Here is a 14,778-nt window from a genome sequence, read left to right on the forward strand (position 1 = left end):
AACTATTGCTTTAAGCCAGTGAATGGTACGCTGTTGGGAATTAGTTCACGAGGTGACTGAAAAGATGACATGTCAATTTCCATTTTATTGTGACTTATCCCATATATCCCATAACGAGGACTAGAACCAGGTACACACACATACATGTACACGCATATACACACACACCTGGTAATTCATTAGTGAAGCTGGGTGAACATTTTATGCAGAGCAGATTGAGGAACAAATGGCACCGTGCATTGGTTCATGTAGTTAGTCATTATTGTCATTATTATTCCACATTCTGGCCGTCTGTAATTACCCACTTCGCTTCCCGGTACGCCACATTCTCTCTCTGAATTTATTCCATTGCTGGCTTGAAGATAATGTAATCACAAAATGAACCAAACTGCAGAGCTTCTGAGTCACAGGCAGAGAGGAGAAGAAAGGCTTTGAAGTCATACGGTTAATATTGATGAGGTGAGATATTTTAGATGATTAGCACCCGAGATTTCACTTCTTTCTTTTATTTTTGCATCAGCAAGGTCAAATGCCTAAAACTTCACACTTAGCTTACATTTTCCAGTTACTTGATCAGTGGACACAGAACAGAGAGCAGGGCAGAAATCTCTAATTAACAACATTACAGATATTATCCTTTGAGTGAGTGAAAAGTATTTAAAATGTTTTTCAATGTCTCCAAATAGCTGTGTGGAAAAAAGAAGTGTCACTAACTATCTCTACAGGGATGTTGTTTTCTATAGTGGGAAAATACAAATCTCATAGTGGTTTAATCGTGGATGTGTGATTGCTAGACAAGCTCAGCCTAAGCGCTACACTTAATCAAACAATTTAGTTCTGTTGACATGCAAAAGCTACGACATTAGAGGTCTTAGTAAATTCGCTGACAATCTTCACACAGTTTGAATCAGAGAAATATAAAGCTGGAGTCCACTGTTCACAACATGTTCTCGCATTGTTATAAAATCCTGTCATGTCTGTTCACCACGGTGCCACAGCAAAGCCCTCTACGCGTTGTATTTCTTGAGCAAGTCACTTTGCCAGTGCCTCTTGCGGTCCGGAAATACTCTGGGCAAGCGGATCTTTTTGAAGTCGTCAATGCATTTCTTCAGATCCTCCTCCAGCATCTTCCTCTCCTCCTCCTCCTCCTCATCCACCCCCGGCGGGGGGCCGCCGTTCTCTCTGGTGGTGAGCCGAGGCAGCGTCTTTAGGTTGAGGGTGGTCGGACGCAGTGGGCTCTCAGCGGGAGGCGGTGTTGGGGGGAGAGGAGGACTGGAGGTAGAAGAAGGTTTGGAGGAAGGCAGAGGTGGAGGCAGGACTGAGGGTGACAGGGGTGGAAGGTCAGGGCTGTCTGCAGCAGGAGGAGGTGAAGGAGGAAGAGGAGGTGTTAGAGGAGGAGGAGAGTCCAGGGCCAGCGGGTTTCGTATGTCCAGTGTTGCGATGCTGCTGGTTTCTGGAAGGCTTTGGGTTCGGCCAGTGCTGCTGGGCTCCACTGAGGCTGATTCAGTATGAGTAGTGGCAGGTTCAGAGGTCACTACTTCAGTGATGGCTGGGGGGTCAGAGGTCGTCAACTTGGAAATCACAGATGAACCACCTGCAGCAGAAAGAATTAATTGCAAATTAAATTAAGTTTACTGTACAGACTTGAGAGTGATATCAATGTTATTATCTAACTCTGAGCAAGAAAGCTAATATCTGTATTTCCCAAAATGAGTAGAGTGAAAAAACAACACACAAATCAGTGGATGAGGGACATTTAAAAGAACTGATAGCCAGCAGCTGGGAAGCTTAGGGTAGCACAAAGACTGGAAACAGGGTGAAACAGCTAGCCTGACTCTGTCCCAGGGTAACAAAATCTGCCAAACAGCTTTACTGAAGCACAGAGCCAGGCTAGCCTTTTCCCTCTGTTTCCAGTCTTCCAAGCTAAGCTAACAGGCTGCTTGCTGAGAGTGGCAATCTTCTCATCTAATTCTCAGCATGAAAGCCAATAAGTGTATTTCCCAAAATGTCTAACTATTACTTCAAAAATTGATTGAAGTAAGAGAATACATATAATATTCATACTCAGGTGTCTGGTCTATTTGAATGAATGTCTGAACTAACAGTGGAGCCTCGCTCAGAAATTTCATTACATTTGCCTTTTTTTTGTTTGCCTTATCAAAGTGTGTCAGTGGTGTGTGGCTGGCACAGAAACAAGCACCTCAGCTTTGAGCTTTACAGTTTTTGTCTCCAAGAGTACAAAAGTACACACATGCTGGCACAAGAGTGTGTAGGGAGCATTGTGGAAACAGAAATTAGCAGAGAAAAGAGCTCAGCGGGAGAGGAAAAGGAAATGAGAGATAAGGAGAGCGGAGGACAGTTTCATTTAAGTTCCCTTTACCTTTGCTTGTATGTACATTATCCCATAAGGAATACTGTGACTGAACGGATGGTGGGAAACCTCCCAACTGAAGCTTGACAAGCCACTTTTCACGGTGTGTTGATTTTTCATCTCATCTCTGTGTGAGGACAGAGGAGGTTTGCTGCGGTGCGACTTCTCAGAATAGTCGGAGTGGCACATGCACATTCTGTACCTCCTGGTATTTGAAAGCCCATCAACCATTTTGAACTGTCCTCTCTCTTTACGAACAGCCTATTTTTCAGAAACCAGTGAGCGGGTAATCAGCCCCTCTGTTCCCTGAGATTTTCACTGTCTAAGTGATGGCACACAGCCTCAGACTGGCTAAGCAAGTCACAGCAAACTTAGCCCATGTCCACACTAAAGCGGATAAATTTGCATCTTTCTTGGCCTTCCTTTTCACACTAATCCTGGGTTTTTGACCATGGAGAACACTGCACTCTGGGTAAATTCAAAGTTCCCCTTTTGTGTTTGGGTGGATTGGGAGAACAGAGCCGGAGCCTTATACTGTAACATATGATTGTTATGCATTTTCAGGCTCTCTTGTCATATGATCCATTTTGGAGAATTTTGACATGCTCTGTACAATAAACAGCATTTCAAATCCCTCTGGAGGAAATAGTGCAAAGCTGTATTGGCTACAAACATCCAGCAGAACAGATTTGAGCATTTTCTTGTTGTGGGATTTCAGTGCGGGCACTCAACTTTCAGAAAACAATCAGAAAATACTCTGTGGACAGAGAGGAACACTTAAATTTATCCACATGAGTTTGACCATAGACCAACTTAAATGGTAATGACAGCCTTGTATGCATACTGCTTAGGAACTGCATCATCCAATAGAGCCACGGTCACACATATGCTCACCCTCACTGTGATGCAGCCACATACAGTATGTGCTGCTACAGTATGTGAAAATATAAATGAACAACTAATCTCTCCCACAGCCCCTCATACGCGCTCATGCAGAGATATGAAGGTACAATATGCCACACATACAGCAGCATTCACACACGACCTAAACACACACATGTGTACTGACATACAAAGACACACACAAGGCCCTGCACTCCTTCCTTCAACAGGGCTCATTGTCACGGTAACCCGTCTTATATAACAGGAAAAGCTGCTTGTGTCAAATGGAGGCGGCACAGAATATTCTCGCACTGCCATTCTGAATACCTGAATACGTGTGTATGTGTGTGTGTGTGTGTGTGTGTGTGTGTGTGTGAATTTGTGACAGAAAGTGCACAAGCCTGTGTGTGAGAGCAAGTGAGTGTTGTCCTGTGTGTTTGTCCATGCATGCGTAAGCACGTGTACGCGTACTGTATGAGTAGGTGTGGGTGTTTGCATGTGTGTGTATGTGGGCAGATGTGTGTGTGTGTGTGTGTGTGTGTGGTTATATTCTGGGCATGTACTGGCATTTGAAAGAAAGACAGATAAAGACTGAGAGAGAGAGAGAGAGAGAGAGAAAGAGAGAGAGAGAGAGAATGGAGATATATGGGAAAGGGTTGGCAGAAGCATGTTCTCCGCTACTTGTGTTTGTGTGTTCGCTGCATTCAGTGTCTCTCATAATGAATACATGTGTTTGAGGACCGCCTGGACGTGGGAGTATGGGGGCTTAGCAGTGTCGGAGGAATAATCCACTGGGGGATGGGCTCCATGCTTTCCTCCACCACTAAGCCTTCTGGAGGAGAACAGCGAAAGAGAGCACTCAACCCTTTTCCCCGGGCCACTTCTCCAGGGATATATATGCAAAAGCCAAAGCACTTTCTCACACATCCTCTCCTCTCTCACTGCCTCTCTCTCTCTGTCTCTCCCATCTGTTCAGTGTGACACATCCCTCCGTTGCCATCATTACTGCTATTAGCAACCCTAATGTCACTGTTGCCAGGGTTTAGCACCTCTCTGTCACAAAATGTCTCCAACGGTGTGTAATGTTGTTTTTTTCTACCCACCTGAATCTTCATATTTTACTCGAGTCATAGCACACTGTGTATTCTTACACACAGACTAAATAAAAGCATGACATTGAAATAGATACTCCATATATATCCTTGGTGTTTGACTTGTGTACCTTTTTGGTCAAAATTATAATTACCAAAAAGAAGAAAGATTTGTTTATATATGTGCAGTGATAGTGTTTTTGGTCCTGACTGATAATGTTGGTATTGGTAATTTGATTGGTGTGGAAGGGCCAAAAAAATGTGTTTAGTTTGTTAGCTTTAGCACTCCCTATGTTAGCCTACTTTGTGACCCCACACCTTAGTTACTCTAAGCTAACATTAGCAAGCTAAGCTATAGCTGTCACTCACTAGTTAGCCTGGCTTGCTAGCTTACACTTTCCAAGTAGAATACAAACTTTAAGGAATAGTTCGACTTTTTCGGAAATACACTTATTTGCTTTCTTGCGAGTTATATGAGAAGATGCTCACGTCTATATGGCAACATGAAGCTACCGCCAGCAGCCAGTTAGTTTAGCTTAGCATAAAGATTGAGAATGGGGGGGAACAGCTAACCGGGGTGTGTCCAGCACCTCTAAAACTCACTAATTAACACATTAAATCTTGTTTGTTTCATCTGTACAAAAAATAAAGTTTACAAATGACAATTCTCCACTTCACACAGATTTTTGTACCGGACTATTTCCTGGCTAAGGCCAGTAACTGGGGTTGGCTGATAAAAGCTACCATAAAGCCAGAACCAGGCTAGTTGTTTCCACTCGTTGTGCTAAGCTAACTTGGCTCCAGCTTCATATTGAGCGTACAAATTGACAGTGTTATCAGTCTTCTAACAAAACCTCTGAAAGAAAGCAAGTCGAAAGAAATAAATAAATAAAATGAAAGAAATAAGTGTATTTCCCAAAATAATGAACTATTTCTTTTACAACATGTTGGGTCCTCTCAATGTTGCAAAACTACAGATGTCTTAAATTTCTAAAGGTTATAACCAAAGCTAAAGTATGTGGGCTTGTTGAAAAAGGGGAAAAACTGTCTTGTTTGTAGGTGGATAGGGATTATGCTTAGACACTGTTTCCACAAAATGTCCAAAAATGGTTTAATCCTCTTTTGAAAAATAGCTGCAGCACCATTGTAGTTTATATCTCCTTACACAGTGTGAGGAAAACAATGTAATTTCAGTTCGACTTTAATACCAAACAATGTATGAATGTAGGATAAAGCTGTTTAAAAGTGAATACATCTGCTGCTTCTGAAGTACCTTGAATGTGACCTGGTCAATCAGCCTGTGGGTACTTTTTAAAATTCACTGTGGCTGCTGATAGGTGTTGTGACCCGAGGATGGGGAGACTGACAAACAAGAGGACAGCATCATCTCCATGGTAACGCCACAACGATGTGCAGGAGCCAGAGCTACACAAATGCATAATAATGTCTCTCAGACGGAGAGAAGCCTTTTATCCAGAGTGGGAAGTTATACATATGGCTTCATCCTGCTGCTCAAAAGGGAGCTCACACTACATAGTTTTGGCAATTACAGCATGTTTTATATGTAATTACCCACTATTCAGCTCAGATATCCAACATCTGCTTTGTGAAATGATCAGTATGGCGCCTAATGACAGAGTGGGTCTCACCACCTACAGTGTTGTTATTCATTGTCTTTCCTCTCTGATTGCCGTCAGAATAAATACATACGGGGGCGTGATCAGACATGGTAATACTCTTCAGACGAACTTTACATGCCCGGGCATAAGAACAGACGCCCAGATACAAAATCACTGGAGTGTACTCACAAGTCTCTGAGCAATTACAAATCTGTCAATCTACATAATGCAGAGGAAATGCGTGACGTAAACAGCTGGAGACTGGGGAGCTGCTGTCGAGTAAGAAAAGCAAAAAAAAAGGGAGCAGGGGTTAGAGGAAAAGGGGGACGAGAGGGAGGTGTTTTAAAGAAACCTGTGAGCCCATCATCAATAACTAACCAGCAAATATGGTTTTTCAATTCATTTGGGTACAATGGTATACGATTTGTATTTTGCAGACTTGCACAAATGTAAATTGGATCCAAGTGTCCTGCAGATTCACCTTCTCCACATGCCTCCTCTTTATCTTCCCCTGAGCTGCTGCCTGGCTACCTTGGCTTGTAACCAGCCTGCCGAAGCACCCTAAAGCCCATCCTGGCACCCCTCAGCCCGTCCAGAGCATTCAACCCCCCCCCCCCCCCCCCCCCCCGCCACCTGCTACATACAGCGTCCTGCCCGGCCCAGGACTGCAGCATCAAGGACAGGCCTGACTGTTCAGATTACTGATAATTAGTGAGGCAGATTAGAGCCCAAGTCTCCAGATGGCTGAGGTGAATCCCGTCCGAACAACAACACCAACAGACACATTTACAACTCACTCCTTAAAGCAGGATACATTACATCAGCAGAGACGTAGTGACTGTTGATGTACTGTGGGGAAGTTGTTGCAACATTATTATTATATAAAACAGTGAAGTGAAATGCTTTATTGCTTTGTTATAACCAGTGAATGCAAATCTTTTCATTGCAAAATTACATTTACAAACTCCTTCAGTATAAAAAATATGACTTTTTCCCCTCTGTCAGTGAGTAATTAAAACTCATCAGATGAGTCATTTTCCTTCTTGAGACATTAATTTGCAAAGAAAGAAACTTGAAATTGAAATTATTGAAAATATCAACTGTTGAGCATCATCTATAAAGTGATTATGAGGAAATGGGTACAGATGGGCACAGATACATGGAAGCACCAAGGTTCAGTTTATCTATCCATAAAAACATAAACACATACAGTGTTCCCATCCTAGTCAACAAACTCTGATTAACAAAATATAGGAAATGTAAATCCATGGAAAAAAACATAGATAAATACAACTTAAAATACTCCATGATAAAAAACTGTTTAAAAAGGTGAGGGGGTAGAAGAACAACAGCATTAAAACAAACCAGGATTAAAATTACTTTTAAATTATTTGCAATTCTCCTCATAAAGAACCCAAATTTGTGGCTTTTTAGTTTTTAGCCATTGTATTGTCTAAAAATAAAACAACAAAACATAAAAAACCAGACTCTGTATGAGCAGGAGCAAAAAAACATTATTACTTCCTACATTCATGAATGAATGAATGAATGGGAGGACTGCCATTTTTGCCGCAATGCCAGATTTGTTCTGAATGACCGTCCTTAGTTTGAACTGAGCTCTTGTTAATAACTTCATATGGAGGCTGTGGTTTTAGGGCCCCTTCAGCCGGTGTCCAGAGGGCCCTTTTATCCATCCAAGGCATCAGCACATAATGTTAGTAGCGAAATGAATATGTTATATTTGTAGTGAAACAATTTACATCTTTCAAATGCCAGTTGCAGCTGAGTGTAGCAGGGGAAGTTCAACTGTCTTCCAACTGTTTCCTCCATCAGTTATTACACAACTTCCACCTCACTTTGCACAATCTCTATTTCTCTGTTTTTCTCTCCTCTTACCCTGCCCCACTCATCAAGCTCTTCTTCAGATATCCACACTGTATATGAGGAACTCTGCCACTAGAGTTATCCCTTTTGTAGCTTTCTTTTTTAATCCTACAGCTAGCTTCTGACACTCTGACTCACGCCCTTTAACTCATTTCATGCTCCCTCATTCCTATCCTACTTTGACTTTGTATTTCCACACATCCCTAATGCCTTCCTCTGGCAGTTATTCTTTCTGTGTTTTGGAGCTTAAAAGAGAAAAGAAAAGATTGTAAAGCCAAAGAGAATAATAAAGAGACAACATGGAGAGAGAGAGAGAGAGAGAGAGAGAGATATGAGAAGATACAGTATGTCTCTCGTTACCTAATCTGCTCTTTTTCAGCTGCTAGACCTCATCCCATGTTAACTCCCCCCTCTGTCTCGCCCCTTTGGTATATATACCCCCTGACCTTGCCTGACGGAGTCCCCCTGGTGTTCAGGGGGACCAATATGTTTTCTGATAGCTGCTCTCTGCAGGAGCTGAGAGGAGAAGGAGGGGGCAGTGGGGCATATGTACCCATGCTGGAGGATAGAGAAGTGCAGTGGTGGTACACATCTGACTCAATGCCTGGCTCACTATAAATAACCCAACACACAATGAGGTAAAGATGCCCCAAGCCAGCGCTACTGTAGCACTCGGTGCACGTGGGCTAACATGGCAGCGTGGGCGAACCATGTTGTCGTCAAGGACAAAACACAAACACATTCGGGGCCTGAGCTCATGTACGTATACATGTGCAAATGAACAAAAGCATGCAAAGCTCTCAGCTGACGTTCACACATAACATGCACACACTCGCTTCACATACATATGTCACATATTGGCAGAGAGAGCGGTGGTAGGCCTCAGGCTGCTGCACGCTCTCTCCAGTTCTCCACTACGTCCTCCTTTTGGCCGAGATGCTCCTCCAAGCTAATTAGCAGCAATGAAGCTTTTCTCTATTCACATGGACTTCTCTTGTTATTGCTGTCAAGAGACAATGGGGGAGGCAAATGGCTTGTTTGCCTGCTAATGCATTTTTAACTGATCTCAAAGAAGAGTGAAAAGAAGGCAGCCAATTAGATCTAAAACCTCACAGCTCCATGTCATTAGCCTCGCACAGGAGGCTTGTTGCACAACTTCTCCTAGCAACTTCCCTCCCTCTGTGCATGTGTGTGTCTGTGTTTGTGTCGGTGCGCGTTTAGAGATGCCAACTGCCCGCTCAGCACATTTGCGAGACAGGGAGTGCATCTAGTTTGTTGCCCCCAGCGTGGCCCCCCACACCAACCCAGCGCTGACCCGCCCAACGCAGGGGCCCAAATACTCATCCAACCTGTCCTCCAAACATCCACGTAAGCACAAATGCAAGAGGACAAAAACAAAACAGAGCCAAAGTATTTGTGCCAAACAGATCCAAAAGTAGACAAGGCACTGAGGCTGAGAAGACATAAACAAGCGCAGAGCCACAGATGGTTGCAGCTGAACGCTCAGAATGAACAGAAACAGCAGCATGCAGACAACATCTGATAGTACACTCAGTCTCAGATGTTGAGAAAATGACTCACTGTAGTGCCTTGTGTTGTCACTCTAACGCATGCGGCATGTCTATTCATAAAAGAGGATGCAGTCTGGGAACCTGGGCCGGTTGTAATCAATTTAAAGGCGCAGCTCATGATTCACATAAAGATGGGACGGCAAATACAATGTTTTCCTGTTGGAAAATATCAGTTTCCCCCGTTTCTTTTGACGTAATCATACCACGAATCAATATTAATCCCAACCATACTGAGTAACCCTGTGGGTCTATATCTGTCTGGTGTAACTGGATCTGTGAGTGTTGATGGGGGCAGACAGGCCACAGAGGAACACATTACAGCACGGCCCAGTGGTTGTCAGGACGATCCAGCACCTCTCCAAATAACAGGACACTTCATGCTGGAGTAAGAGAGGTAAGACGGCAACACCAAATCCTTTCCGCTTAAATACTCTCAACTCGCTTCTACCAGGTTATCTGTCTCGCTGTCTCTCTGCTTCCTTGCCCCATTTTCCAATCCCTTCTGCCTTTGACGTACATCTGTTCCTGTTCTCCTCCGCTCACTTCTTTTCTTTTTTCCAAATGCGGGAAGCGATGACCCAGCTGGATACAAGACGAGGGGATCATTCTAAGAGAGGAAGGCAGCCCGAGCCGAGGCATGTTGCCATGTAGAGCCACCCTACAGTGACAATAGCACCACAGGAACACGACATGGGTCAAATCACTGCCTCAAGGTAGAGAGAGCAGTCTTGTACTCTCTGGGCACATTTCTTTTTCTCTTGTACTTTCATGGCAAGGGTTTAATAATGAATGGCACAAGCTCACTGAGAAACTGTATTAACTGCAAACCATGAGGTAGAAACATAATAATATGAATTCAATCAAATTAAGGATTTAAGTACTTGAATTTGTGCTGTGTACTGAGCAAATAATCTTTGGACTTTTCCAAAAGACAGAGAAGCAAATTTCATGTTAAAACATCTTTATTGTAACGCTCTGGATAGAACAGGATTACCACTACGGTGACACGACTAAAACCTGCTTCTTGTATGGCACACAAGCAGGAGAGCTACACTTTTCCAGCCACTGGTTTCACAACAGAGCAATAAAAAAAACCCAAGCAGCATTTCATCACAGCCGGGCCTTGTGGACCTCGCTGCTGCTGCTGCTGCTGCTGCTGCTGCTGTTCAATGTCGGGGTGTCAACACTTCTCACACGTCTGCTGTTGAATGTTGAGTCTCAGGGCGACTCATGGAGGTAAAGAGAGAGAGCGGTTTAGTACACCGATGCCTGAAATTTCACACATGAGGCGTGTTACTCCATGCTTGTGCTAATGACTGACCTTGGCGCTCCCGTGTTGCAGTAGTGTGCCGGCGGACAGTGACAGAGGAACGCTGTCTGTGACTGTGTTTGTTTGGGCTGAAAAGACACTGCAGGCACGGTTATTGTCTCTGAGGATTCGTCATGCATTCCAGGCCCGCAACAGAAAATCATCTGTTTTCCAGGAAGGGAGCCACATACATTTTTCAGCAGTTTTTTTGTGAAGCTCATCAGCTATGCTTTTATCTAGGCCAGACTGAGATCAGCTTTAGAGGTCTTATACTAAGGTAATTAGCATGTGATAATCTCTTGGTGAAAAAACTTATATGAGTCAGAGTTTATAAAACAACATGTGACAGCTTCACCTACATAAACATAACCCTGTTTGTTGTTCAAGTGTAAATCATGCCCACTTTTCTGTCTGTGGGTGTGCACAGTAAAAATTATGTTTTGTTTATTGACAACACACACAAACCATCTCTAATCTTGTGAAGCCTGTACAACCACAGCATTTCATAGTCCTGGGTTTTAGGCCCAATCTGTTTCAAGATTTGTACTGTGAGTAGTAATTAGGTCAATTACTAGCAACAAAATAAGGGTTTTGCTGTCTGCTTTAACAGCGCCTGTTATCTGTGCATGTCCTCATTTCTATCCTGGCTCTGTTTTCTGATCAGCTGCTCCATACAAGGAAGAAATGTGGGAGAAATAGTGGAAAAGCAGTGTGTGAGTGTTGAAATAATATGAAATAGAGTTTATGTCCAAGGACATTTTGTTTAATGGGATGTGGTGAGATGAATATTTGAATTGGTTTAGTTGTGATTGAGTTGTATTGTCACTGAAAATTAAAAATCTTAACTGTAGTAACATGAGGGCATGTACCACTTTGCTCATAGTCCGTACTGAATGCCATCCAATGCTGAGAAAACATGTTTTGTTATGAATGGAAAATACAATCCGAATAGAAAGAAAACATCTTTTATTTGACAAATCAATTTGCTTTTAATTTTCAGTGTCGTCTACGCCTGCAGCGACACGCTGCAGCAGGTCTAACATATTGACTCAAGATGTCAACAGCACTTCATCACACTGAAACACAACATTGCGGTTTCTAGACATTTCAGAATACATTTATTGTCACTGTCAGACGGTCTGTCAAAACTACAACCTGACACCTTCTAGCTCAGGAGAAAATCCTGCACAATACTGCCTCAGCGGCTGTTTCTCAACTCAAAATCCACTTTTTTATTAACCCTCTTATTCATCCTTCTTACCACAGTATCTACATTTTGGATATTTTTCCTAACTCTGCCTTCAGATCAGCTGGATCTTTCGTTGGACTGAAGGTGCCTTCAGTTTGTGTTTTAGTCTGAGGTATATGATGTGCAGACCTGTCCTGAGGCTGTATCTGGAAAACGACCCTCTTTCTTGACTCGCTCCTTTATAACTGAAGTTACACCCGCTCACTATAAACTGCCCTCACAATGCCCTTGCTACAGTGGTGAGAAAACAATGAGCTTTGGCGGGCTACAGTGTAATCCTACCCTTTCTCATGGGTATTCACTTACAGCGAGTGAGAGCTATCATCAAATATCCAACATCTTCAACTAATACTGAACTGAGTATTAAGAATAACATTATTGTTTACAGAACACTCAAAACGTGATCCGCTAAGGTGACTACCACTTTGTTTTTGTTTTTTTTGGAAACTGTCCCAAAGAAGCGCTTCACTGTTAAAATGCTCTGAAATATGTAATTGAGCAAACAAATGTCTAAGAAGCACAATGAGAAAAAAAACAAATAGAGCAGTGGGCTGTGAGTGATGCAACACCTTCATCTCCTCTGCCCTCCCAGCGTGGGTGATTAAAATACTGAAAGCTCCATCGCACAATCAATACACACTTCATCTGGCAACCCCGTCTACGAGATCTATTGATATTTGAGCTTTCATTGTTTTTTGTTTTTTTTAAATCAAAGCCTGTTGCTTGTTGATTTGCAACACAACCAACGCCTTTTTGAAAAGGAAAACTCCACACACCTACAATCTACTCTTCCCTTTCAAAAATAAAAAATAAATGTTTGTTTTTTTCACCCCTGTCCATGTGGCTCCCTCATTCATTCATAACAACAGCTGAACAGATAAAATTACGCTATGGCACGTTCCCAACCACATGGTACTGGACACATTTAATAAAAACGGAAGGAAATTAGATTTTTGTGTTACACTTCTTTCTTGTGCTGGGGCTGCTCACGTCCCTCAAGGCTGATAAGATGTCCAATTATTTGGTAATTTAGTTCAGAGGAGCAGGAGAGAGTCCGATCTGCTCGAGTAAGCAGGCCAAGTATAGCACTGTACATCACGGCCCCTCATTGAAGCCCTTTCCCTTATGCCCGTATGACTGGTTCAGTAGTCATATAGACACACTGGGGCGCTTATTTAACAAAATTAGCTCTTGGATACAGTATTGTGCTTCACCAAGGCAGATGCAATATATAGAGTACAAAAGGGGAATAGTACATAGAAGGTAACAGTCTCTGCAGGAAAGGCTGCTGGGTTGCTGTGGTTGAGGACTGGGGACTACAACTAGATGGAGCGGCAGTTTAGGCGAGGGCAAAAGCTGGACCTGAGGATGAGGGGAATGGCTCTGGGTTTGAGGGGGGCTGGGGCTGCAGATTCGACCTGCAGGTATGAAGAGTCGGAGCAGCTGCTGGGTAATGCTCGCAGGATAAAAGCTGGAAGCTGCAGAGAGAGATGGAAGGGCACAACATCTACAGTACATCTACTGGTGCAGGAGCCATCAGAGAGAGGACAGGACGGCTGGAGGCTGGAGGAGGAGGGGGGGGGGCACTTGGAGACAAGGTGGGGGACCGGGGTAACAAAGCCGATAGTCTCACTCACGGTAGAACACATATTCAGTGTAGCTGGTCCAGATCTTGTCGTCCGTCTGCTCATGGGCAAAGGCGCAGGTTCCTGTGGAATTACAGGCCACCATGTGGAAGCCTGCATCAGCCAGCTTGTCAAAAGCCTGCTCCAGAAAGGTGAACTTGAGATAGTAGCGGGATGTGTAGCGCTCTGGGGGGCGGTCAGGGTCACGGCTTTCGTTAAGCGTCTCCCCAAACACCTCTTTGGCCAAAGAGGTCTTCCCACACACCATGATCCGTGCCACCCGGCGGAATTTGGCATCGGTGTGGCTGTCACGTCCCAGGGTGTATGAGCCTCGGTAGCCGATGGTGATGAACCCGGAGCGTTTGCCATCCATGGTACCGGGCACCAGGCTGGCACAGGCAGCAGCGGCAGCACCGAGGGAGCTGAGGGTTCGGGCCGTGTCAATCCCAGGTGAGGAGTCCTCTGGGTCGCTCTGACATCCCTCGTCGCCAAGGGAGTTCTGCTTGCTGATTTTGGGCGCCAGTAGCTTGACAAGCTCGGGCAGGTTGAAGAACTCAGCCTCTCTCTGCAGACGCCCGCGCTCCGGGAAGTGGTCTGGAAGAACCAGCTGCTGGTCCCGCATGTAGTCCAGGATGTAACGGAACAGGAAACCGTCACGGTCCACAAAGAAGCGACCCTTGGTGTCCCTGGCCAGTCCTTTGGCTGACTTTCGACTGAACATCTCCCATAGCAGGGATTCTGGCACACTTGTGAGGGTAGAATAGCGGGTTATGTACACCTGTCCACCAACATTGAGCTCTATGATCTCTGGGAAGGGTACCTCCTCCCCAGATATGCTACTATCTGGTAAAGCCATGGCTTACTCCTGCCTCACAGGTGAACTTGGATGCAGCTTTAAAAACTCTCTTTGTTGCAGAGAAAGTTCAAATTACAGGACTCGAAAAAAGGGATTTCCCGTGAAACCTTTCACAGAGGTTGATGAGGCCTGTTGCCTGTCAGAGATTGAGGTCCTGCTGCGGTGGATCGCCTGTGGCTAAACTGCAGCGCACAATTGGTATGCGCGCAATAAAAGCTGGCCGCCACTCTCACATCAAAGTCGGCAGAAACAAAGCAGTCACACAAGCACGCCCTCTATTCTAACTACAGCTTTTCCCCATAATTACTAAAACATAGCGCA

At 44.2% G+C, this 14,778-nt stretch overlaps 1 protein-coding gene across 1 annotated transcript; it reads right to left on the reverse strand.

The window, feature by feature from the left end:
- Positions 1–13,605: 13,605 nt before the first annotated feature.
- On the reverse strand, positions 13,606–14,457 carry kctd12b (potassium channel tetramerisation domain containing 12b). Its single transcript, XM_070913152.1, has one exon. The coding sequence runs from the start codon at positions 14,455–14,457 to the stop codon at positions 13,606–13,608; it is 852 nt and encodes a 283-aa protein (XP_070769253.1).
- Positions 14,458–14,778: the final 321 nt, after the last annotated feature.

Source organism: Enoplosus armatus, chromosome 10, assembly GCF_043641665.1.
Source record: "Enoplosus armatus isolate fEnoArm2 chromosome 10, fEnoArm2.hap1, whole genome shotgun sequence".
NCBI classification, from domain to species: domain Eukaryota; kingdom Metazoa; phylum Chordata; class Actinopteri; order Centrarchiformes; family Enoplosidae; genus Enoplosus; species Enoplosus armatus.

Bases quoted from the DNA above. Each gene is read 5' to 3' on its own strand.
- kctd12b (XM_070913152.1), bottom strand. From the start codon at position 14,457: ATGGCTTTACCAGATAGTAGCATATCTGGGGAGGAGGTACCCTTCCCA.